The sequence below is a fragment of the Poecile atricapillus genome, chromosome 5, assembly GCF_030490865.1.
Source record: "Poecile atricapillus isolate bPoeAtr1 chromosome 5, bPoeAtr1.hap1, whole genome shotgun sequence".
In the NCBI taxonomy this organism is placed as follows: Eukaryota; Metazoa; Chordata; class Aves; order Passeriformes; family Paridae; genus Poecile; species Poecile atricapillus.
In genome coordinates, this window is record NC_081253.1 from 21,824,404 (window position 1) to 21,852,238 (window position 27,835).

The 27,835-nt window shown below is 36.6% G+C and overlaps 1 protein-coding gene across 6 annotated transcripts in view; it reads right to left on the reverse strand.

Annotated features, from left to right (window-relative positions):
* Nucleotides 1-241: 241 nt before the first annotated feature.
* The window catches only part of LNPK (lunapark, ER junction formation factor), a 44,757-nt gene continuing 17,163 nt past the window's right edge, over nt 242-27,835 (reverse strand). For all 6 annotated transcript variants that reach the window (XM_058839699.1, XM_058839696.1, XM_058839702.1 and 3 more), the window contains exons 7-14: nt 26,587-26,667; nt 26,449-26,500; nt 19,188-19,406; nt 14,955-15,060; nt 14,180-14,250; nt 12,706-12,876; nt 7,169-7,428; nt 242-870 (exon numbers count right to left, since the gene is read on the reverse strand). In XM_058839699.1, the coding sequence (XP_058695682.1) occupies nt 7,232-7,428; nt 12,706-12,876; nt 14,180-14,250; nt 14,955-15,060; nt 19,188-19,406; nt 26,449-26,500; nt 26,587-26,667 (897 nt within the window). In that variant the 3' untranslated portion in view covers nt 242-870; nt 7,169-7,231. The remainder of the gene's footprint in view (nt 871-7,168; nt 7,429-12,705; nt 12,877-14,179; nt 14,251-14,954; nt 15,061-19,187; nt 19,407-26,448; nt 26,501-26,586; nt 26,668-27,835) is intronic.

The following is a 27,835-nucleotide window of genomic DNA, read 5'->3' on the forward strand; positions in this document are numbered from 1 at the left end:
TGGGGGGCAGGGACTGCACTAAAGAGGCAGGGGCCCCCTCATCCTTGTTTGGTAACATATGGGGCCCTTAAAAACACCCAAATAACTACAAAACTCAAGTTGATTGAGTACAGCCAGCACAGAAGAAACTATTAAACAGAATTACCACCTTAAATCATCAATTAAGCTCTGGAAAATAAATTGTTTTTTCATAATCAGTTTTTTCCTCGAGAAGTTACATACACAGCAAAGACAGCATATATTCAAATAACAAGCTATGCAATTTAGTTTAATATGCTTTAAAATTTGCATCATTTGGTAAAACAGTAAATTTCAAAAGGGGAGCAGAAGTTCAAATATTTTCTCAATTATAAGCAAAAAAGTTAAGAGACATTTCAGGGAGTCTATTAGAGCCTAAGAATTCACACTAATTAATGTTTTTGCCATTGATTTTAATGGAATTTCAACTACAGGTGATGTATAGTCAAGGCTACAGCTAGGATTAAAATGATACTTCTGATTTAAGATAATATTTATAGTACATAAACACACATACCCTTTACTAATGCAACAAGGCTATTACAACAATACCATCTATAAATAGACAGGATCTCCTGTTTAAATAAAAGCTCAACATACAAAAAATACAAGTACAAACATTCCTAAAGAAATAACAACTTCACATTTCCTTTGAAACATCATTCAAAATAGTTTTCTTAAAATGAATTTTCTTGGTGGTTTTGTAAAATGCTTTTGAGTGCTGAACAAGTCAAAATTAAGTTCCGTCAACTGAGCAGAACTCCTTGAAGCGATGCAAGGAATTACAGGGCAGACAACTTGAGAAGAGCTGGAAGGTCTTTGTTGCTTGAGTTTTCTACAAATCCAGCTTCTCTATTTTCATTGAGGCAGCAAAATGGGGAGAGAAAGAGAGAAAGAATGATTATTTCAATGTAAGTTACAAATTTAGCGATGACTTTGAATTTACAAACTGAACACCCAAAATTGTCAGCTCTCCAGAATCTGGACCCCTTGTTTTCTCCTAGATCTGATTATCTCAGGATTTTGCTGCATGTATTTCTCTCTGGCAGTTGCAATCTCCCTTTTGCAAATTATTTTTGTCACGCACAAAAGGAGAATATATGATTTCACAGTGGCAAAGGCTTATGAAGCCCTCTTGAAAAACATTAGTAATTGTTGGCTGAAAATCCTAGCAGTACAATGATAGGTACATACAGTGGCACTCCTGAAATAGGTTTATTACCACAGTGACTACTGTGAGAAATAACCAGGATTACAAGACCTGGTCAGGACATCCCCTTCTAGCCAAAAATTTAAGTCATGATCAAATTGATTTTATGCAACCTTGAAAGTTATATTATGATACAGTGCTTTAGATTTTTCACTGTTGGAAAGTTAAATAATCTATTGAGAATCTTTGAAGTGTTTGCATTAATCCCAAAACCCCATGGTTTGGGAACAAATTATTGTATAATCAATACATTTCATTTTAAAGCCCTTCTCACTATCCTGCCTATCATACACCTCTCTAGGTCTTATTCTTCATAGAGTCACAGAATCATTATTCTTTCAGAGAAAAGATTGAATGTGACCTGACAAGACCCCAGAGAGGTCCACAAATCAAAAGCAACAGTGAAGTCAAATTCCATGAGACTCGCAATCTTAAGGGACAACTCAATTTCTTGTTTTTTTATATGCTGGAGGGTAGCAGTTCCTGTTGTTAAACACTATTGGAGCTTATTCTATTTGTTGTGTAAACAAATATCTAGTAAAAAGCCAAGGCTAAGAAATTCCCACCTACTCAGGATGCCATTGTTTTCCTCCAAACACTGAGAATCCAAAGCAGGAAGTACACTGAATTTCAGACAATCTCAACTAGGATGCATTTCTGACAGAAGTTTACAGTTTGTCCTCTGACAGAAACTTTGGTGCATTGCTACACACCAGGACTTGGAGCCAACAACCTTATGCCAGTCAGCTCCATCAGCTGTAATTCCTTGCCTTCATCACCTTCCACAAACCTGAGATATATGAATTCCACCTAAAGACCACACCATGGAAGAGAGGAGCACTGCCAAAGACTAGTAATCATTTCACATACTTTTTCCTGTCAGTGAAAACTTCCTGACAACCACCAGAAATCTGTCATCCATATTCTGCCATTAAATACATTCTTAAGCAATCACAAGGAATCACATGCCATCAATCAAACATAACCCACTGGTCATGCAGCAATCTTTTATTGCCCTCTCATTCTCCAACTTCATTTTAAATCTAATCCCTCCTGCAAGGCTCTTTGTTCAAATTACTAGGAACTTTCAAACTTCCAGTCTTTATTCCTGGAAAACTTACTCTCCTCCTAATGTTTATACACTTGATGTATCTGCAGCCTTTTTTTAAATTACCTTGTATTAGCGATATGTTTTCTGTACAGTCTCCTCCAGAGGCTCACTACACCTCTGGAGCCACATCTGGACAGGGTTGCATTTTACTAGTTCTAGAAGGGAACTGAAACATGAGATGCTGATATCTGAGGCATTAATCTTTAACCACATGACTGGACAGGAAAGAACCTCTTAGAGAGATTAGGGGGAAAAACCAAACTAAACCAAAAACAGCCTGTAAGACACAGAAGGAAATGAAGGCCTAATGATTTCACTTGAGAACACCCAGAGAATTGGTCAAATGATTATTTGCCAAAGACACAAAATTAATTTTCATGGTTATTGCTCTAGTGCAACATTCTCAGACAGAACATCCCTTACACCATTAACAGTTTTCCTCATTGTAGAATACCTAACAAAACCTCACTCCAGAAGCAGAATAAATAAGGAGAAGTAGCTTACTTAAAACTTATCCAGCACTCTAGTACTGAATGTGTTTAGACTTTACAAAAATTGAAGACTTTTTAAGTTTTTAATAGCAGACTTAGCTACTGAATAACAAAAGTTTCCTCTAGCCGACTCACTCCTCCAGCACCACAAATCCACAAGTGCACAAACATTGCTAAACTCAGAACCATATACCAACAAATAAGTGTTTCTCCTAGCCTTTGAAGGTTAAAAAAGTTTGTAAGTCTCTCATAATAGCTAGGCAGCTTTTTCCTACCAAGTTATTGTCATATACTTATTCTGGAATTAACTCTTAAAAGCAAAGAAACTTCTCTAATATTGTATAATCTCCAATTGCATCCTTATTATTTCTGACGTAAGAACATGATATTAACGTAAGTTAACTACCATGTGGTTACAGCCAAATCCTACTACATTTTCTGAAAAAAATCTCTTCAAGCTCCTATTTTTTATGTCTTAAGACGTTGTTCTAAAAGAAAAAAGACATCCCTTCCCTCCCCCCAATAGTTCACTGTCATTTTTTAAGTCCATCCACTGGCTTCTACTCATGTACCACATGGGGTTCATTCTTCTTGACTTCAAGACAACCATACCCACCCTTAGTTATTTGCTTTTGATCATCTCTAAACCATTCCTAAACTATCAGCTTTTTGCATTATCTTCATTTGCCATTCCCTGGGAACTTCTTTTTCCTGCATGGAGGCTCAACAGATATCTTGAGAAATTGTCCTACCAAGATTTCACTATATATTTTAATTCTGTCAAAATGTCCAAGGGCAATCAATTGCATTCTCCTTTAGAAGAAGTATTAGAATTTGAAATACTATTGCCTTTTTTAACTCACTTGTAAAGTAAAATTTAAATTTGACCACCTCATTTTGATTTATTTTGAACTAGAACACTCATTTGTCTTTTGTGGCAGTTTTTACACAGTTGAGATAACTCCTCCCTAATTTATAAACCGTAAGTGAATAAAGGACACCCCTGCAGTTATTCATGATATTCCTGAGTCAAGAAAAACGGCACCAACAAGCTTGCTATCACTACCCCACTCAATTTTGCTTTTCATCCCAGCCACAGAAAGAAAGAGGGCTCCTATGACATATTAGAAGCCTAGTCCTGTGCAAAATCTCAGTACTCCTGAAAAAACTGAGATTCCAGTAAATGCCAAGAAGTCAGAAGACAACAAAACATGGAACCACAGTGTTTATTTTTTTTCCCCCCTCTACTTTCTTCCATTTCCTCAAACTGCAGCTGGATGAAATATGACTGACAACTGCTGTATTTTTTTTGTCTACATACTCCTACTTCCAAGGTTTTTTTTGTGTTACAAAGACACGACAAAGTGTGACTAGTGCTGTTCATTTACAGGTACTTTTGGATTCAATTCCTGTTGGACAGGTGCCTTCTACTACTGCCTCACTTACAGTACATAGAAGCCAAGAAGCAACTGCTGCAGAAACAGAATCCTCTTCCCATATTCATATCAGGACTGGGGCATCCACACTTGGCAGAAGGAACATGTGAATGCTTACTGTAAATTGAGAAATGCTCAGTCCATAAGGGTCATATGTATCATCATGAGTCTCAATTCACCCACAGATTAACCCTGTGCCCTCATTCACTAGAGCTGCTTTAAAACCCTGAAAAATTAGAAAGTTAAAAATAGATTTTTCTCTACCAAAATCCTAGGACATCCTTAATATAATCTTCGAGCCTTCTGAAGCAGTTAATGGAAACAACTGCTCAGGCACTTTTTTTAAATATGAAAGCTTTTCAGAACAATTCTATCATGCACCTAAAACAGACTTAGATCTTCCTATGCTCAAAAGTTTTAAGTATTTTTAGGTCACAAAGCAAATTTTCACATTCTAAAACATACTTGTTTTCATATCAGGTCAACTGTCTCTACTTCATCCTTCAGTGATTAAACAAAAAGTACCAATCACTTCTGTGGGTAGTTGCTCATGTCACATTTAAAAATCTTGGAAGAAATAATACCCTACCCCCCTCCAAATACTAAATCTCCTTTTTCAAAAAAAAAAGTTCATATTCCCAAAATCCCAAAAAACATCAATTTCTTTGGCAAAAGCAAGAATGTGAAAATATACGTGTCCCAGGCTAATGAAAACATTTTTAATACATAGGTCCATTATCAACAGTTTTCTTAGTCAATTCTACAGATATTACATGCATCACAGCTCAGCCACTGCTTGTCATGGAAATGATCTGAAATTACTCTACAAAAGACCAGATACTTCAGAAGCACATTTTTTAAAGGAAGTAATAGCTGTGCCTAGAGTAACCTTAAGTTCTGAACTGACAGTAATTCATGCATTCATCTCCAATATGATGCATCAGGATATCAAATTTTACTTATTTTTAGCACTTATAATGTAAGTACATCCAACAATTTGCTGTGCTGAATTACTCACATGGTCTGTGAATTTTTTCTCTCCAAAGAAATAAGCCTTTAAGCAGATAAATCAGTGAGGCACAGAATGCAGTGCAGAGATTAGCAACTTACAAAATATTAAGTAAGCTTTTCCATCTTTCAGGCAAATTTATTTCCATTTAAATAGATTCTGTAATCTAAAATATATTCTCTGAAAGCATTAAAAAATTAATTCCCCTATCACTTTGTACCCTGTACTTTTCTTGTACTGTAAGACATGTCCTGAAAAGGGACTGTTTTCTTTGTATTCCCAACTAAGACAGCCACACACAAAATGCTTGTTTGCTAATTGTTCATATAAGTATAGACAAACACCTGTGAGTAATCCTTTAATCACATGCCTACATTCTGTCTATTAAGACTAATTAAAATGTTAATTGCAATTTACATAGTGAAGCAGAAAAAAATTCCTCCTTAATCTAAACACAGACCACACTTGATTCTGCTTGATACAAGGCTGAGCTTCTAAGCTATACCCAAAGAATCAGAAAATAAAGCATGCAAACATGAATACTAAGGTATTAAACATAAACATACATTTAGAAACATGCTTTTCCTGCAGAAGACTCTTAAACTACTAAGACTGAGGGGTTTTGTTGGTTTTGCCTCATAAAAACCATCTCCCTTCAGAACGAAGACATTAGATTAAAAATTGTTTTGAAATTTCCCCTCCCTCTGTAGTGAGGTATAATAAAACTTATCACAAGTATTACTAGGTCAACCAAGTCACATATGTTCAGCATTTATTTCTAAAAAATTCTGATTGACTTAGGTACCTCACAGACATCAGAAAACTTCTAATCCAGGATCCCAGCTGTTACATTTAACAGGAAATGTGTAACAAGTGTCCTTAGCTTAAAAAGCAATGCAATTTTTAAAAAATTACATTTTCAGTAATCCAGCAGCAAATATTCATTGCAATTGTAATATTAAATAGTATCAACAAGCTTTAGGTACAGTTAGAAAAGCCTTTTGCCAAATGCACATGCGCTTTACCCTTTTCATCAGGGATCTATTTCTATTCTATCAAAGCCACCTTAGCTACAAATAGACATGCTCCTTTTAAGGTGGCACATTCCTTCTGAACTTGCACAAAGTAACTGTAGAATAGCTGCATACAGCAGAACACGAATTCTCTTCAGTTTTAGGAATCACAAAGCAAGTATTGCTGCTAGATATCTTTATTTTCCTTTAACAAAATACACAAAGGCACAAAATTCACTTATATCTTGTCATTATTGTACAGGTATAAATAGTGCTTTGTATTCAAGTACAATCAAGTGCAGAGACTTTTTATATTTTATGTAAACACAAAACAGTTTTTCATGTAGGTGCCTCTGGTTCATCTGCAACGCAAACACCAAAGGAGATGCCATTTATCCAAGTGCCATTTAACTGAATTCTGTCAAAAAGTTAGACAATGAATAATATTAACACCACTGCAATGACACTTCCATATGCTGAAGTCAAATGTCGGATGACAGTTTAGCTTGTAAACATCTGTGTATTAAACATATACTCAATCCATTTTAACAGGGCAGCATTAAAACGCACCTTAAGTTCACTAGACCAGACTTACTAGGTCAGATGCCATCAGTAATTGCTCTTTATGTGTGGCAGCTAAAGAGATGTCGAACTGTAAGACACCCTTAGCAAAGCTTGTACTCTGAAGTTTTTAAATCCGCAAACTAAACAAGGGCTACAGCTGTTAGACTTCAACCAACTACACATTCTATGTGTTAACTTAAAGAGACATGCTTAATTTACAATACCCACTTTTACACACAGCTCTGACACATTGTGGCAGTTGAGGCAGTTTAAGCCCAAGCAAGATTTTTAAGTTGTACCATTAAAAAAAGCTCACCTGAATAGTAACAATAGGCATGAACAAAGCTAAAAACTAGCTACAGAAGGCACTTGAAGTATTTTATTCTGCATTTATCAAAGATTCTTCACTTTGTTCAGCTGAAGTAGACTCTGAAATAGCCTCTTCAGTTGTTGAAATGTTTTCTGCTTCCTCTTTTTCACCTTCTTCAGCTAGCTTATCGTTTAGATGCTCAGAACTTGGTGGTTTATCATCTGTGTCACTTGTCTCAACGAGCTGGGCCACATCATCTTCAGATTCTGTTAAAAGAAAAATAACAAAATAGCCATTTCCAGAAATTAAGAGGCAGCTAATATTCTTAAAAATCAAATGAAACATTCTGCAATCACATACAGGTTTTGACTAGTAAGTGCATGACATTCTCAACTCATAAAAACTTTGATTTTTCTAAGACAGTCACAGGTAAAACAATTAAAATTTAAGGGAAAAGAAAATACTATGGAAAAGAGCTTAGCTCCCACTAAGACTATGCATTATTTGCATATGTTCATCCTCAACAGAAGCTTTCTAAGCTTGTTACTAAAGTGAGACATTAAAAACACATGACGGTAATTCAATTTCTTTGTGTTTGGTAACGTCAGTTTCACCAACTGTTTAACCTTATTTATAAGGGTTTATAATCTGTACACAAAAACATGCTACTTGATGGAAACTACTTTAAACATAAGGAGTCTGATAATCAGGGAAAAAAACCCCACCCAAACAAATATATCCAAAACAGCCAATGAAAATTATTACATATTCTGTCTTCCCAGGATAGTGTAGGAAAGCTGCACAGGAGTGAGTATACTTACCCTTCATCCAGGATGGGAGTTTCTTTGGTAACATGCATATTTTTAAGATCAAAAACATTTATTTTAAGTACTGCCTCTAAAGAAGTAAATTCTAGCTTCACAACAGGACTTCAGTAGCATATGAGAAGAGTCATATTTTGAAGTAAGTATAAGCACTAAAAAACTGAATGTAGTGTTGCGCTAAATGACACAAAGGTACTACAGAATGGTATTGCTGATGGCACTTGATTTATTGACAAGTATTACTCCCTCCGTACTATACAGTACTAATGCATACTGTGAAGGTAAATAGTGTGCAAAATTGATGCAAAGTTACAGCTCAAAAACGTGAGACTTATCAAATGTTTCTAACTTCATAGAGTGGTTTGGGTTAGAAGCAACCTTAAATATCAGTGTAGTTCCAACCTTCCCCTAGACCAAGTTTCTCAAAGCCCCACCCAACTGGGCCTTGAAAACTTCCAGGGACGGGGCAACCACAGCTTCTCTGGGCAGCCTGTTACAGTGTCTCATTCCTCTCCACGGTGATCCAAATACCAAATCTAAACTTACTCTTTCAGTTCATATCCATTCTGCCTTTTCATATTCACTATATGCCCTTGTATAATGTCCCTCTCCAGCTTTCTTGAGGCCTCTTAAAAACATCCTGGAAGGTGCTCTATGGTCTCTCCAAAGCCTTCTCTTTTCCAGGCTGCACAGCCTGTCATCACAGGACAGGTGCTCCAGCCCTCTGGCCGTATTTGTGGCCCTCTGCCAGACTTGCTCCAAAAGGAGAATGTCCTTCCTATGCCAGGGGCCTGTTGTGGTCTAACCCAGCCTGCAACTGGGCTGCAGACCAGACACTTGCTTACTCCCCACCCACCCTCCTGCTGCCCTAGTGGGATGGGGAGGAGAATCACAAAAAAAGTTAAACCCCTGGGTTAAAATTAGAACAGCTTAATAATTCAACAAATTAAGATAGCAATGACTACAACAAAAGTAATTAAATCTAAGCAGGTGGGAAAGGGGAAGGAAAAGTAAAAAATAAATATGTGATGTCAAATCCAATGGCAGGACATGGCTGGCTTTCTGGGCTGCAATCACACAGGTCATGTTGAGATTCTTGCCAACCAACATCCGCACATCCTTCTCTTCAGGGCTGCTCTCAATTCGTTCTCTGCTCAGCCTGTACTTGTGCTTGCCTTGATCCTTGATTAGACATGGCCTTCCTGAACTTCATGAGGTTCACAGTCACACCTCTCAAGGTCCTTCTGGATGGAATCCCTTCCCTGCACCACACAGCTCAGCATCATCAGCAAACTTGCTGAAGGTGTGCTCAAGCCCGCTGTCCATATCCCTGACAAAGGTATCAAGAAGCACTGGTCCCAATACCAGCCTCTCAGGAAACCAGTGTCGTCAGTCAAGCGCCACACGCTCACGTTGATCAAAACATGTTGGGTATCTGCAAGTAATCAGACTGCTTCAGGCTGATACAGAATTCAAGCAGAGCTGAAAGTTTTAGAACCACTGCTCTGGCTTCTCAGCCCATGACTGAGTAGAGGAGCTGCTGCACATCCCCTGGCCAGCAGGCCTTGTACAAATGCTATCTGTCAGCAAGAACTCAAGACCCCTCTTTCCATACAAAGCTCTATCTAGCTAGTTCCAGGCTTCATTTCAGATTGCTCAGAGCAGCCCAGCTCCTCCATCTTTTTCTCAGACTTACCTTTCATTTTAAGCAAGTCTGCAGCTGGCTCACCTCCTGATTCCTTCCCTGCTCTCTCAACCACAGGCTGCACAACACCTACCCTGGCTGCTTGTTCCAAAATTTTTCACTATACTCCTATTTCTGCCCGGTCAAATTAATGTTCCCACTTACTTTCCAGGCCATCCCACTCTCTCCTCCTGCTCTTCAATTTCCATCTTGATCCCATCTCTGTCTGTGCTCAATCTTTATCTCCCAACTGTCAGTTTTCTTTCTGTCTCATCTCTGCATTTTTTCTTCAGCCTCGAATTCTATGAATAAGTTTGTGCACTTTCCTGCTCCAAACCCTCCACACTTGAGTTACATTCCTTTACTGCTGCTCTTCAGGCTAGACTCAAAGAAAGTATGGGATGCAAGGAAGAGGCAGCTCTATGCCCTCTCAACTCATTTGTAGCATAGCCCAACCATGACCTATTTACAGAGTTTCAGTCTTGCAGTTCTCAACCGAATCATGCTTAGCACTCTGCAGCAGTGACTCGTTCTTAGTCTCACAGAGGTAGAGAGACTGTTTGCCCAGTCTGATCAGGATGCCAAGCATTTGTAACATCTTTGGTGTAAGACCCAGGGACAATCACAGGCACCAGCAGGTGCTTCTAATAGAAAGGAGAAAACCTGATGAAATGCATATTCTAACTATATTCAAAGGAACAGGATGTGCTTTCATTTTTGTATTCTAATAAAGGTATGGAGACAGGGCTTATTTAAACAAAAATTGACAGGTATTTTATTACTTTTCTCTTCACTTGCTCTTGATTAAACTTACTGAAACTCTTGAAACTCTCCAGAATATAGAGTAATACAAATTTACATGGAAAATTTTGGTCTTAAAATTCTGTCTTAGAAAGTTACAAGAAACTAAAGAGTAGGTCCTTTAAATGAGTAGCCAGGGCATTCAGAGTAAGTGATGCTAACTCCAACCATAAACATGATCAGTCTTCATTAAAAATATATAGTGATTCCATTTTAAACACAGCAATTAATGGAAAGCTTGCCTAAAGTCAACCTGATTTAAATACTGCATGAATAAAGTCATTGTAAGAGCAGCAGCCAACAAGTGAAAGCTCTGACTATAAACTTAAAAAGATGACAAAAGAAAATATAAGTGTCCTTGATGAGGAGTACTTAATCCTTCATTTAACCCAAGAATGTAGCTTCACCCACATGATCTCAATAGCAAACATAATCCTATGCTTGCTGCATATTTAGAGCTACAACCTTAAAAAACCTGCTCCTGGTCACAGCAGTTTTTTTCCCCCCAACACTCTTGCTTAATGCCCAGTACTTAGAAAGCACATGCACTTCACACTGTAAGAAGTCAGCCACCCTTCCTCTTGCTGCAGAGAGTATTTCACTGAGTAACCAGTGAAATCACAATACTGCATCACTACTAAATTAAGTATAAAATGTCTGTTAAGTGAGAATTCACAAAAATGGTGTAATTGCTCTAAAATATAGCTGCTTGTTCTTTCAAGCAGCTTTGGGACAAATTTTCTTCACTACTACAGCTCCTCTTCAAGACAGATTTTCACTCAGTGCCACATGTCTGAAGTATCTTTAAAGAACATGTCTCACAGTAACCTGTTAATGGCTTTGATATCAGAGGAAACTATTGTGGAGCCTTTGCAACAAGCCAGATAACAGCACAGCATTCCCTCTACCCTTTACATCCTACCAAAAAGACAACTTATAATGTTCAGCAAAACTGAACCATGGCTGACTGGAAACATTACACATTTTTAAATAAAAAGAACTCGTTCACAAGTCATTAAACTCAAGGTGAGCTTACCTATATCTGCTTAGGAAATCATTTGAGTTCTAGATATAACCAGTCTTACATCCATGTCAATAACAGCACTTTTACTGAGGTTAGAGTGCACTGTGGCACAGGAAAAGAAACCAAGTTTTTGCTACAATGCACCCTCATCAGGCCATGCCCGGAGACTGCCACCATTAAATGTGACTTCCCTACTGGCCTTATCATGCCAGAAAGAAAAGCCCAACATTATTTTGTACTCCCTGTTAAAAATAATCAAGCAGAAGCCTCTATTACACTCTGACAGTTTCCCACAATTGGAATGTTTCTAGCCTCAATCTCAGAGCCGCACACTGATAGTACTCCCCCAGGATCCCTGCTTAAACTAACAAAAGGTCCCATCAAGCACTCAACAGCACATCTAACTGGAGATCCTCTGGTTTGAAATTATGATTTCTGGAGTCTTTTAAAACACTGCATCTTCCTGTTGGCTGTACACCAGATGCCTACTGTATCTGTAGGCTATAAAATGTCTCAAAAGGAACTATGTTAAATTAAAATTGACAATTTGTCTTTGAACTACCTGAAATTAAACAAGGCAGTTTTACTAGATTTTCCTGCCCTGAGGAAAAGAGCAAAAGGAACAAAGGCAGAAATTCCAACACACCTCAACCAAATGACCTGCCAACACAGTGAAAGTTAACTACTTTAGGACATACTCGCTCCTTAACTATTTCTGTAATTTACAGTGCTTTTTTCTATCCATTTGTCAGTAACATTAGAGTGAAAAAAATTGTTATGCCATCATTTGCACAAGAAAATGACAAATATTAATAAATTATAGGGTACAGGAAGGAAGACACAACTACTATCAACCTTACCTAGGAGCAGAGACAAGAATTGAAAAAAAATACATAAACTGCACTTTCTGTGAAGTCAGAATAAACTGTAGTATTCCAATTGGAATGGACCAACAAGAATCATCTAGACCACCTGCCTACACAACTGGGGGGATTGATCAAAAGCTAAAGCACGTTAAGGGCCTTTACTGACCAAATGCCTTGAACACCTACAGACTTCAGTCACTGATCACCTCACATGGAACCCTGTTTGAGTAGTGTTTGAGTATTTCAGCTCTAGTCATTCTTATAAGGAAACAGCTCAACAGAGAGCTAGATGATGGTGAATTTTATCAGACATTTATAAAAGAGCAAACTTCATGAATATTTACCTTTTGTCTGTTGAGTCTCCTGGGGCTTTCTCTCTCTAGGTTCTAGAGGCTCAGTTTCAGATCGCATTTCTGTAGTTTGCTTTTTTTCAAAGCTGAAGTCTGGAAGTCGTGGAGCTTGAGGTCTAGTTTTTCTTGCAGGATTCAAGAAGAAGCAGTAGGCACACCTAAATGCTACACCACAAAGCACACCCAGTAAGCAGCCTCACTAATTAACTTCACATTTCACCTTCATTCCTACACTATACTCATATATATATATATTCATATATGAACTATATATGGTTCAAAATACTAAACACAGTTAAGTGACTATCAGTACCAGAGAATACCTCCACCAAATTTACATTAATTGTTCTATACAGGTCCTTTTTTAAATTCAGCAGACACTTGGTTTTTACAAACCTGCTTGCTTTCAGCTCTGATGAACTAAGTACTGCCCAACATCGTGAAAGATTTGACCACAATGAACAAAATAATACAATTCAGTAGCACCAGATGTCACCACATGGTGTTGTTCTATTCTCTCCTACAAAAGAATTAAGCTGGCAGATGATTTTTCTTTTCCCGTCCCTTATGATGCCACTTTCCTCTCACTCCAAGTAAGGAGGTATTAGGAATTCCACAAGGTATGTCTCACTCTGCTTTTTGAGAATCATTCTGCTCCAGTGGTGCTTAATTAAGAAAAAACAGTTTTGTTTTGCAGAAGTAGTGGATACCATGTAATACTTAACTCTTTTTGTCCTCCCAACTCTCACCAAGACAAGGGGGCAAGTGGCAATTTCTGGTACAATTGAGTTGTGAACTCATAAGATCTAAGATAACATATATACTACATATCTTTGGTTTCATAGGAAAAATTTAGCTTCTTCTTACACTGCAGTATATTTACTCATAAAAATAAAACAAAATTAAATACAAGATTTAGGAATCCCTAGTTTCCTAAGCATCAGGCTTACACTTGTGGTAGAAAGCAAGCAAAATACAACATCTGTGTTCAATAAAGAGCTGTGTCTGTCTTAAGTTACTGTCAGCCATAAATTCACATATAGGCCCCCAGGGCTTGTTCCCACTCTTTTTCCGATACATCCCCAAGATCTTCTTGGCAAAGGAAAATTTAGTTTAAGTTCTGGTAAAAGAGGCACACTTTAATGACAGATAGTTTCTCAACATAAAACCCTTCTGAGAACCATTCATAGCCAGTAGCAATGTTCAGGGATGTATTGGAGGAAGCTTATTTCTACTGAATAGTTTTCTACGCATAAAATCCATGACCTGAAGGTCGCAGTAAAGTACTTCTCTAAGTCTTGAAGTAAATCTTAAGATACAGAGTAATAAGTTACCAAAAAACGTTCCCACATGAAGTGGTACTTCACAATGTCAGCTAAGTACACAGCTGCAACCAAAATGAAGTATGATGCATGTTTGTTATGAAACACAAGCCAAACAATAGAGTCTAAAAAAGATTAGCTCTTACCTATGTATTCAAACTCCTCCTTCAAAGCCATACCATTGTGAGAAAAACATTGCTGACATATAAGGGCATACCTAGAAAGCATGAATAATACATAGTTACATACCTTTAAGTAATGACACACAGAAGGGAGATGTATTTTACCTTACATATTGGCTGACACCTTGTAACTTTTCTTCCAAAACATGATTTGCACAATGAAACTATTACACTTGAAAGCAAACTAAATATGCAGATTAAATAATACTTTCTGAAGTTGGTTTAACCACAGTGAAACACTCTCAGCTGCACTTTAAACTATGATTCAACATACTTTTAGTATCACCAGTGTCAGAAAATAACATCCAAATAAAGCCTTTATTTCATTAGAATACAGTTAATTTGAAAAGTAGCCATAGTAAACATGTTAAGTTCTGATATGTTTGGACAGTTCTGAAGGCAATCTGTAAGGCATTTATAACAGATATAAAGCTGAAGTGTTGAGGTAAATGATTTCTTTTTTAAGTTCAAAATATAAATCATTCACCCACTTGAGCACATCTCTTTCTTTGTATCACACAGCTAATAGTACTCATAAGAGAGGTGAGTTCTGCACAAATATTATCAGTTTCCCGGCAAAGATATTTCAAATGAAGCACTGAGAAATAACCATTTCTCAATTATAAAAATTTTGAACAAGTTTATTTACAATTCTTTTAACCTTGACATGGATTAAACAGAAAGGTTAGGAAGCTTCCTTTCACCTAAGTGTTTAGGTATTTCTTAAAGAACATTTTACCTGTTCTGAGGACCATCACCAACCAAATATTCAATAACTCTATCCACAACTCCTCTTTCTCGAGGAAGAACAGGTCTTGCCAAAGGAGGGCCTGGAGGATGAAGACCTAGAACATGAATTATATCAAAATTATTTTCCACTGCATAAATATATATTCTATTTTATTGTGTGTGCTAGTGTAACAAAATAATTGCATCTACTTAATATACATGGACACATTTCTTAGTCCACCAGGAAAGCTGAAAGATTCTTCAACCCACAATAGTTCAAAATTCCTCTTCTCCTCCTTTAGCTTATAATTACATTAAATCACTCCATTTTTACACCTTGGACATGTAATTAATTTTATAATTTCTAAAGAATTTAACATATCAATAGTATTTGATTATCAACAAATAGAAGCTTTTTAAGGAAGAACAACTAAGTTCTCTTCATATACACTCAACTCTGCAAATTTTCACTTGTAATTTACACCCATAAATCTGCCAAAATCAAGGACAACAGTAGAAGAACTAGAAATCAGGGCAACCTGGTCTACTGGAAGGTGTCCTGCCCATGGCATGGGGATTTCAAAGAGATTACCTTTAAGATCCCTTAAAATCCAAAGCATTCCATGATTTTATGAAGATGTCACCACAGAAACACCCCCTGGTTTCTGTGTAATTACTATAACCACATGAGCATGCCCTCAGTGTGCATTGAGTCTATACATTAAACCTATTCAGCTATTTGTCATTTTGGTAATCCCACATATAATGACAAGTTGAATATTTTCAGATTTATGCCTAGTAAAAGAAGCCAGAAGGCCACTATAAATACTATTTCCCCCAGGTATTTCAAAAACTACTATCAAAATGAAACTTGAAGAACAGGTAAGAGCAATAGTTCTTTTTCACCTCTACATACAACAGTTAAACCAGAACACTGGCACAAATATCTCTTCCCACAAAGTTTTAAAATGTCTAGTCCCTTGTACAAGTCTACTGCAAGGGTTATCACCTTTCCCTGATACCCAGCCTAAATCTCCCCAACTGACTCCCAGTCACTGGTCACCAGAGTGAAGAGATCAGTGCCTGTCCCCCTGCTTCCTCTCATGAGGATGTTGAAGACCACAGTGAGGTCTCCCCTCAGTCCTCTTCAGGCTGAACAAATCAAGTATTGCAACCACTCCTCACAAATCCTCACCTCCAGACCAGGAGGCAAAGACAACACAGCAAGCCTTACTATTCAATAACCTGATCCAAGCTGGGCTTCACATCTAAATATAGCATTAAAAGTAACTGCCAGCAAATTACCATTTCAAGCCTCCTACCTTTTAATCTTCACAGATAGAAGCAACAAAGGAAAAGTAAATAAGGACAGAATGCACTACATTGTGATAAACCTCATGCTCAATGCCACATACTAACACTTCCATCCTCTGTGGCAAATGTTAAACATTGTAGCAATCAAGTATTTTCAGCAGTGCCTTCTTGTAGCGCTATACTTAAAACAAGACTAATATTTCTAACAGCACATCTTTCAAGACACATCTTGTGAATACTGGATATTTGACCTAAATGGACTGTCCGAATCTTTAGAAGCACAAGAAAACTCGTTCAGAAAATACTGCAATTTACAACCCAGCAGTTAAGCAAAAAAAAATAGTTCCATACTCAACATAAATGTTCTTAAAATAGGCCTTATTTTCACAAAAAAAAAAAAAAAAGGAATTAATTCAGGAGATAACAATCAGTAAATACATTTCCAAATTATCCCTGTATTACATGCTCAATAGGAACCTAGACCAAGAAAACCGTCACATCAGCAAGACAGAACAAATTCAGTGCAATATAAACTGTATTCTGCTAAAGCTGTCCAAAGTAGAGGTCAGGCAAAGTTCATCTCCTAGAGCTTTACAAAAACCTGAAAGATCCAATACTTCCATCAAAAAAGGGCACTGATACAATCTACAATAAAATTAAAGCTCTGTAATAATTTTGTGCATACCTCAACAAACTCAAATATTTACTTAGGCCTTTATTCAGAACACCAAGTTTGCATTTACTTGTAAATCAAAAATATATGAACTTTCTAAAAGTCAATAAACAAGGTAAAAATTGAATAAAGTTACCTAGAATGAAACATCACAACACATTCCAACAACAACTTCAATTACCTGCCTGCTGATAACTCAAACCAACCATCTTGGTTCTCATGCTGTTATGGACACCAGTAATTAATATAAACATCAAAAGCAATCATTGTAGAAAGACTGGTCATTTTTGCAAAGCTTGGCAAACTCTCAAGTACCTGCTGGTTATTAATTTTCAAACATATGGGAGCTCTGTGGTAATACACGTTAAATTGATTCTCCCCTACAAAATATAGTATAATGAAAATGAATTATTAATCTTCTGTAAAATAGAGATAATTAAGGGTATTCATATTTGTTGCAGGCCATGCATATGCTTAGATACCATATTATTCTTATAGATACTGAATTTATGTCCTTTTCACTACAGCTACACGACAGATTTTATATGCCTGGAGAGTTTGGGGAAATTCAAGGAAAAAGAGGGCTTCCATATTAACTGACAACTGCAGTGGCTCCAATTGTTATCTATGGCAAAGTAACATGTTTAGTCAAAATACCAGTTATTTAGTGGGGGGAAAAGTGCCTGTAAGGCATTACTGCAAAAATTACATTAAAAGATTTAAATCACAAGCTTGGCAACTGTCCTTTCAAACAAGTCAGTCACTTTATATTCCTTCTTCCTCTAAAGCATTTATGCAGTAAAGGCTGAATTTCATCCAGCTTATTCAATGTGCCTGAATCTTCCCCTAAGAATAAAGCTATTATATAGCTAATACTTTATTCTACAGTCAGTTTCCTTAAAAAGGAGCATGTAATTTTAAAGTCATTACAGAATTTTTGGTAATTGGGTATCAGTAAATGTGGTTAGCAACCAAATGACCAACTTCCTGGTGCAAGAAGGTAACTTCTGGTACTTCAAAGTAATCAAGACTTAATAATAACTTGTCTTACAGTTCACTTCAGGGAAAAAACACAATTTAGCAGTTTCATAACACAGGCAAAGAATCACTAACATCAAATAAGGCTTAATGGACTCTACAGTGGAGATCTCAACTTTCCATGACAAGTTTATTCCTCTACACTAAACAACAGGAAAAAGCATTTTAACATTTAACTTCTTAAGATCTTAAAGAGCAAGTGCCAATATATTATCTACAGCTCTACTTTTTGATTGTATCATGGAAGTTAGTACGGAAAGGCATACAATTAGTAATACTTAAGCAGCTTCAAGTAAAAATCAGGAACACGGGGCAGAGAAAAATATTCTTGATCCCTACATATAGAGGAAAGAACTCCACATTAAACTGGGGCTCAAGAGATTCCTTGCAAACTGTGCCCCTTATATTTTCAAGACATCATTTCATCTCTTTTCTTGTCTTTTAATCCAACTTGTCAAACATCCCACAAAGAATGAAAGGCCTAGCACAAACCCACACACAGCTTTACCATCCATGAGGAAAATGAGAACGGTGCTGCCCACCCCTATTTATTAGAAGTCCATTCCGTCTGAACACCAAATAAGAAATCAAGGGAAAAGCACTTCCAGGATATGAAAACAACTTTTAAGGAATACTCATTCCTACCATACTTCAACCAGTTTCTAAACTTTGGATTCTTGTACCAAAATAACACTGCCATTTTAGTATTCAGCTACAACACAGACAACTTTTCTGTTGTATTTGGTATTCCACTTTAATCTATGAGTATAGGCTGCATGACTATACTTTTTAGAGTAAAAATTTAAATAAATGTCAAGATGCATGTTAAAAAAAATATGTGCAGAGTTTAGTGAGATACATGAATGTATTCTGAAAGTGTTCTCCTCTGTACCTGATTTATTCAGGCATAGAGCTCTTCTAAACTAAGAACATAAAAAGGTATGCTATATTGTTGACTACAGAATACCGCAAAGTTTTATTGCCATTTAAACAAAGAAGCCATAACAGTTAAATGAGCTCAGGCAATAGGTTTCAGCATCAAAAGGTGCCAGCTGTAAAGAGTTATGGCTAATTGAATATGGAACTCCTGCTTAATCAGATAACTGCTCTGCTATTTCCAAATGAAATGCCATTTCCATACTGTATGAAAATGGCCTATTTTATTAGTAACCAGAGAAAACAATATAAACTGTAAATAACATTAAGTGCTGTGTTTACCCATTCCAGGCACTGAAGTAGCAGGGGAGCCAGGGCGTCTTGGTAAAACATTTGATTGCAAGGATGGCACAGCAGTTCTTTCTGGAAGCCCGCTCAGGGCTGGTGTCTCTCTCTGCAGATTAGGAGATGCTGGAAGCGGGGACTTTGGAGAGCCTTGTTTGGGACTTGCAGGTGGGGGTGAAGAAGTATTTCTTTGAGCTGCAGTCCTCTGACGAATTTCTGACAAGAACATGTACATAATGGATTTAATATCTAGCATTATATGCAAGATACGAGTAAAAGTATATTCATATTGTTATAGCAATTAGCAAATTACAGAATCAAACAAAACCAGGAAGGTCTAAAACTTATCATCAGCTGAGTGTGTCACAGAAGTAAGTATCACACAGAAGTAAATACCATAGAGAATACTAAATTTCAGTTATCATAACTGTTAAATACTTTGGGCAAAATTTTTCTAGAAGGAAATTAGAGAACAGAATCATAAAGTATCTGCTAAGGCAGAGCACTGGACATATGAACAGCTAGACTCAAACCACAATTAACAGAATTGACCACTTTTTACTCCATGGCTTAAAAATGCTCTCAAGTATTTAGCTTTCCATGGGACCAAAATTATTCATTTAGTATCTAATATGCCCAGGCTATGTGCCCAAAGTTATTAAAAAAAAATAATCAAATTGTATAAAAAAAAACAATTCTAAAACCAGAAAAAGAGGTAATGCTTCATTCAGGTGATATAGTTTCACTCACTTGTTTCAGTCACCCTATCATCAAACCATGTGCATGGATTCTCACAAAGCAAGAATGGGCTCTGCCAGAACACATCCCTACTTTTGCCTCTTCTCACACCACTATTGGTTACTATTAATACACTATCATGAAAAACTTAATCTATTTCCTCAGTTGTTCTTACCTGAAGCCAAATATCACCAGTCACATGCAATGGTTTAAATGTTGTAATAGTCACGGAAGCCTGACATTTACACACTATTGCAACAAATCAAACTGAAATGTAACCATTGCTTTAGTGTGCAGATATTTATGTGGTTAACAAGTTGCAGGTTAGTCTCTGAGAGGGACATCCCAAAACCATCCACACCTAAGGCTATAACACACCACGGAGTTAGTGTACAGCACCACGACTTTGAACCAGCTTGCATGTCTTCCTTCACAACAAATGGAATTCAACACTACATTTGGACTTTAAAATCATTTCCACGAGTCTCAAGATTAGAGAGATTTTATCTGCTGACTTTGTGTCAGGCTGGAAGAGTTTAAATGCTTAGCAGGCAGTTTACAGCTCCACTGGCAACCAGCCACTGAAAAATGAGTGTGCTGAGTCTGAAGGAGCAATGCCTGTCCCCAAAAGTACAACACTACCACGCTAAGCTCCTGCTTTGGGTGGAGGAGGTGAGCATGCTACGCCAGCTGGCATTAGCTAAGAGCTGCTATCACTGAAGTACTAGGTCAAACGCAACAGTTGTGTGGGAATACAGCCAACATAGTGCCATGAAAATTGCAACATACATAGGTTATGGTCATGCCTACTTACTGTACGTATAATTAGGATTAATACACAACAGAAAAAATTACTTAAAATTCTTTGGCATCACCACTTTAAAAACTACAAGTTAAAAAACTACAGTCTTAACTAATAATCTATCTAGTTCACTTTCCTACAGAGAAGAACAAATTACTTCTTTTCCCCTGCCACACCATGAGCATGGCTGCATTACTTCACACACTTCATCGTCCAAGTTACATCACCCAATGAGTCTGAAGGTTCTGTATTTTAACTTGATTTTAACAAGTATGTTTGTCCCATCACTATTTAAGCTGTTCAGAATCTGGAAACCAGGATTAATTGGTGAGGTAGTTGCAGAAATTCTATCAGCATTTCCTTGGCGAATTGCTTCTGGTTTGAAAACTGCTCCTGTGTTGAGAGTTTTATCTAAAGTAAGAATTCATTTATTATGAACCTCTCCATTAACATGTCTTCAAGATCTTTTTGTGAGACATTAGCAGTAATCTTTTAACTTTTACCACACTAGGATAACTGCATTCTCTCTATGCCATCTGACCAACAGACATGGCCCATATCCAAATACAAAATATTGATTAAAACCCATGATTTATTCAACCATTATAGTCAAGTTGGTGTTATGGTTTCCAGTCATGTGTTAGTTTCAAAAATTAAACTAAAAGGTATGCAATTTCTCAAGTCTTCTCAGGTTCACATATGATACAAAAAATGATTGATAAATATAAAGCCTAATTCCACTTGTTCCAAGATCATTTTAAACATCTGTAAAGACATCTTAATCCATTCTTTTTCCATTACAAAACCCTCTTTATTATTGTTTTACATAGAAAAATGTCAAAGACTGTTTCTACATATGGATATTACTTTTACATTTTGAAGACTGTCTTTCTAGATCATGTGGTTTAAGCATATTAATTTTAATTGTTTAAGAACACTGAGTCTGTTTCAATAGGTCATGGCCATATTCATATTTATTCTGAGCCCATAATACACTATTTCTAGGCAATTTCCATGCTACCTGCAAGAGCTTTGCCCCTTTTGCCTGCTCCTTCTGAAGGGTCTTTTTTGGCAAGTCTTCTTTAAACGACTTTCAATTAAAAAGATACTGCTACTTTAATGACTCTTTCTCCATATTTTTGTTCCTATAAAGATGCTGAACCAGTACTTTACAGTCAGTATTAGAGAGATGTGCTTCAGTAGTTTTAGTCTCATCACAGAGTTAAGAATGCAAGACTCATTGCTAGTTCCCACAAAATATTAGGTTATTCACAATGCCTTTTTTTTTTCCTCTTCACTTAGAAGTTCATTTGGGTTTCACTCTATTCTGGGATTCATACTTAAGAGAACTTGCCAACACTCTGTTGCTCCCCAAGTAAGAGAAGTCACCAGAATCTGCATTATGAGCAAGTGAGAAATGCTCTACCTTGGCATGACCAACAGCCCATCTATTCCAGTATTTCCTTTCATAGAGTGGCTGTAGATGTTATTCAGTGACAATGCACAAACCTGAATTTCTGATGCTTACATTCCTGAGACCATCCCCAGGATCCATAAATGCATTGTCATGGACATCAAGAGTACAGCCCTGCCTCATCATTTTAGTATCACATATGGAACCTTTACATGAACTCTCCTAATTCCTTTTAAATCTGCTCTGCCCTTCCACAGTAAAGAGCCCTAATATTCTTTTGAAGTAACTGAATATGATCTTTACACATCTTGGATTGCCTTAAGATGCAACATCTTTAAAATGAGCCTCTTGCAAAGTTCCAGATTTCCATAATTCCAAGTTGCACAACTTAGCTAAGAAACATGTCCATTGACCTCCACACTAACACTATTTACAGCTGCTGATGTAGGTTTAATGAAGTTCTGCAATATTCCAAGGATTTTCTTCAGTAACAATATTTGTGCATCTAAAATTTAATGGCATGAAGACAGATATATAGCTTAAAAATAGAACTTTTATTCTCCAACCACACTACAGTTCAAATTCTGCAGTTGCCAGCATTGGACTTCAGACATAAGCAGACACATTACTTAAGAGGTATCTACTCAACTGATGATTCAGTATGAGCTCTTAAAGACTTTTACACTACTGCAGTGGTGAGGCAGTGACATGTTTCATGTTTACAAGCATAACTATTTTATTTTTCCCTCACTTCAAAACACCCTGATTTTTGTAGAGAAGAATACATTATTTTCAGAGCTACACTACACTGCAGGTCAATAAATAGCTTACATAACTTGTTGGCTTTAGTATCAAAGACCAACCAAGTATTTCCTTCCTTCCTCCTCATGCTTATATCCATCCCACAGCCTGCAACCATCTTTTATTGCATTACTTTTAATTCAGGTCACAGAGTGATCTCATTTACAATACACCCCTGCTAAAAGTCATATTGCAAAATGAAAAGAGCAGGTACCAACAACAAGATATTGTTGATAAATATCTCACTGCAAATATATACTTACTCTATTTTTCTCCATGGCCAAAGTACTGAATAATAAGTATATATTCATTAAATGCATGCCTCAAAATATTTCTGAACAGATAAAGTTGCACTTAAAATTTCAAATTCCTTTCCTTCTGGATTAAAATTACCATTACTTATTTAAGCAGTACATGTCAAAATCATAAAAACTGCAAAAAGAGCTAAATACACAGGAAAACTGGGGTGCTATCAGCTGTTTTTCTGAGAACCAACTACTATGCAATATTGATTAAACCTTTGTACCAATTAGTATGATGTTCAAGCTTTCATTTCAACCAGTAAGTCAAAAACATACAAACTAACTAACCTTTCATCAGCTGTCTCATACACAATACTGGCCAACTGGACTATATATCAGTCATTATTTATCCTCTTTTCAAAAAGACTCAATTACAGAGCTCAAAAAAATGAGTTGTGTAACTTGGCTAGTGTCCAAAGCGAGCAAAGAGAAGACCAAGGAAGCTTTAATGTTAACTTGCTAACAAATATTTTATTATTCCAAACCACTCTAATTCTACCTCATACTGCATGCACCAAATTATACTACAACCACATAAAGGTGTCATCTAGTTACAGTAAGTTATATACTGCACAAAACAGAAACTAATATGTATTTTGGACAGATATTTAGTGTGAACAGCAATAAGCTAGTAGGTTTTTTGCTAGTTAAAAATTGAAGTAATTACTGCATATAACAAGTTATTTGGAAATTAAGTATCCATAATTTCACAAGCCAAAGCCAAAAACAGAGCGGCCCTCTTGAACTATAAAGCACTTCCAAAATAGAATAGTCTGACTAGAATAACCACTTACACAGGGACAAAAGGCTGCACCAATTCCAAATTCAATGTGTTAGAAAACAGATCGGAAAGAAGAAAATAAAATCGTGCTATTGTTTAGTGTAGAGGAATAAACTTGTAAGGGAAAGCTGTGATCTCCCTTCTCTGTATATGAACAAAGTTACATTGACTCAATCATTTAGGTTGGAAAAGACCCTTAAGATCATAAAATACAACTATAAGCCATGACAATTCACAAAATTTTATTTTCCAGAATCCTTTCCAAAGCAAAACTGCACTTTTATTCAGGATCAAGCAAAAATGTCCACGCTCTCCAAAAAGTTGAATCTGTTTGAAAGAAAATTGTACATTTTCTCAGTTGTGTCCCCGCTTAGAGGTTATTGGTTCACACCATGACAGAGAGCATTCTTTGCTAATTAAACTGTACTAAAAGATTCCTTCCACCAAGCCCATGAGACCAGTTTACAGCTAGCTCTAAATAAAAAGTTCTAAGCACAGATAGCGTGGGCAAACTCCCCAGCAACAACTGTTTCACATATCTATTCATACCACACTTAGTAACATAGACCACAGCCTACAGTGACTGGCTCACAGAAATAATTCTCTCTCAGAACCTCTCCCTCCCAGCCCTTTTATTAACAGTCAAGACACAATCAACACAACACAGCATATGCTGGATCCAACTGATCTGCTTTTGTCTGGCTAGATCACTATGCTTTGAAAACCCAAGCATACACATGACTAATTAGCAGACAGTGACCAACTCACTTCTCACCACTGCTCCTTACACATCCTGGGTAGAGGCTAAGAAATCAGTGATGCACCTCCTAAGGAGTTTCAAAACTGCTGCTGCTCTCTCTTAGTAAAGCCAGAGGGACTAAAGACTTGCCACCATCTAATTTATAGCTAATTATCTGTAGATTTCTATATAGAAACACACATTTCCAGGCAGTTTCATCCCCTGGCCAATGTCACTTGCATTCTACAAAGAGATCCGTCACTCTACCACTGGAGTAGTGGACAGATTCCTAACATAGCTCAAGAAGGATGAATTTTATAAAGAGTTCAAAAATAGCCAACAACAGACTACCCACACATTACAGGTGTAACAGAAAATTCTTGGCAATCACCCATGAGCTGTATTAAGGCAGAGAAAAGAACAGGGTGTCAAAATGGCCCTTCAGCCTGAACAAAACTATGCATGCTGCAGAAATGGAGCATGGGACAGCTACAGAGCAAATTTGAAAAAAAAGCAGTTGTGTCTAAGACATCAGAAGGTATTAAAGCCTCACTGCTGAGGTACTGCACTGCAAATATTCACTGTCCATGTCAACAAATAAGGATAGTCTTAAAGTGATTTCACAGCAATTTGAAGCTAAGCAAGAACAAAATAGCAGATTTGATGATGCAGCTCATAAACACCTTTGTTAGTAAATTCAGGGGCTCTGCACTGAACAAAAGGAGCACTCCAAGAGTGAAAAATGGGAAAAATGGAAGTTTGGTTACCCACAAGAATTAAACACAAAGTTGACAATTCTAATATTAAATTCTAAAGCAATATATTTTATGAAAAACTATGCATATCAGATTCTGCAGTTTATTTTGAGCATCAGCCCTTTCAGGTTATAACAGCAGGTTAACAAAAAAGATCGGTCTTAAAGTGCAAGTACAATCCTCAGTATTACAGTACAAGGCAGCCTTTATACTTTGTTCAGAAAACCATTTTCAGTTTAACTACAGTATATTACACTGAACCTTAACAAAATTAGTAGTCTGTTTGCATAAATATCCGCATATATATCACATTTTTAATGTAAGCATTCTACTGTGTGTGAGATCTGTCAAGTTTTGAAACTTGTGTGTGCAATCTAGAAAGAAGGCTTCCTTGAAACACATTCAAGTTTCTTCTATTTTATTTTAATCAATTGAACCTTTAAATGGAACACTATAAACCAGTAAAGAACTGTCCATTCTTTGCAAGTAGAAAGTAGTTGAATTATGCACCAGCTTCTTTTTCCTCTCTGGGAACCAAATAGAAGTCGTTTAAGCACTGCATTAGGAAAGGTCTAACTAGCCATAAATAGAAACACAATTGAAAAGCTAAGTCAATGAATATCACACAAGATTTGAAAACACCTTAGTACTCTAGAAAAGTTGCCAGTGTGCCACAAGTTAATTTTCTCTCAGCTTTAACATCAAGCAGCATTAACTATCCTGCTGTCTAGAACATCAGGCTTTAGTAATAGATCCTTGCTTGAAAACTATAGAACAGTAATGGGCATAGCCTAATGAACAGTCTATTAACCCTAAATAAAGGTCAATTGATCTACAAATTTTATCATAGACAGACTTCTAGACTGGAAATTGCTGTGAAAGATGAGTATCTATGCTAAAGAGCACCCGTTTTACAGGGCTATTACCTTGTCCAGGTCTTGAGGTTGCAGATGTTCCAGCAGATGGTAGTTCAGTCTCCTGCCAATTAATTATAAATAACATTATCTGAATGCTCAGCTCCATAGTACCTTTCATATTACATCACTATCAATAACAAGACTCACCTTTGCACTCGATTCTGGATCAAACCTTTCAAGGATTAGTTTAGCAGTCTTGTACGTTTCCTTTTCCATTACTTCCTCAAGCTGGAAACAGAAAGGTTCCACACATCAATAATTTTTCAAAGTATTTCCCCCCACCATAGCCTCCCATTTACAAGCATCTTATCAATGTTACCAAAAGGTGAAGCTCATCCATGAACCAGGAGCATTTTCAGATACCTGAGGATTTGCTGTATTCAATGGAAAATAAATTTTGCTTTCAAAAATAGTTTCTAAACACTAATGGACTACTTGTACTTAACAGCTTTATTGCAAGGAAACACCAAATATTGCTAATTGTTTACATATAATGAGGAGAATAATTACAAGCACCAACTTCAATAATGGAATGTGCAAAAATCTATCAGCCATCATTATTGGAAGTTATTAGACATGACAAGCAAATGACAGGCAATTCCTTAGATTTATTTCCTCATAGCACTTAATGCTATTAATTTAAGGAAGGTCGTTAGCCAAGTGCTTTACAGAATAAAGTCCCTGTGCCAATTAACTGCTGTCAGCATCGATTTTAGATTATTTATTAGCAGAAGCAATTAGCTTGCTGCAAATGCTGTGAAAACTCACTAACTGGAGAAGAGCCATGGAATTTGCTCAAATGACTTTAAAGGCTGGATCTACATCTTTACAGCAATTCAAACTGCTTTTCAGAAAAAGGAACATGTTAAGAATTTAAACAAAAAAATTTACTGAAAACTATGCATACTTTAGGGAGTGTAATTAAAGCACTTCATTATTACAGCGTTTTATTTACAATGCACTCAAGTGGCTTTATAGCTAATACATGGGCTTAATTAAAAAAAGTAATCACTAGTAAAGTATTATTTTAGTGGTTAACAGCCAACATCAGAAGCAGTTTAACTGTAAAACTGAGATAGCTGAAGTTATGACAAATATCTAATATCTATAGAAATTATAATATATTTTAATGTATCTTAAGCAGACCTTTCTTCCTAGATATGCTGACTAATGGCCACGTTCAGCTAAAAGTGAGGACTTTGTTCTGAAGTTTGCTGTTGACATAAACTGCAAGACTGAAAAGGTCAGTGGTCAAAAAATTAAATTCTCTCAAACTCATTTATCACTGCTAAAATAACAAATGGTGCAGGTTAACATGAATTTTATGCCATTATTTAGCTAGTGAGAATCTAAAGTTTCAGCCATTCTCCACATACAGACTGTGCAGGAGCTTTGC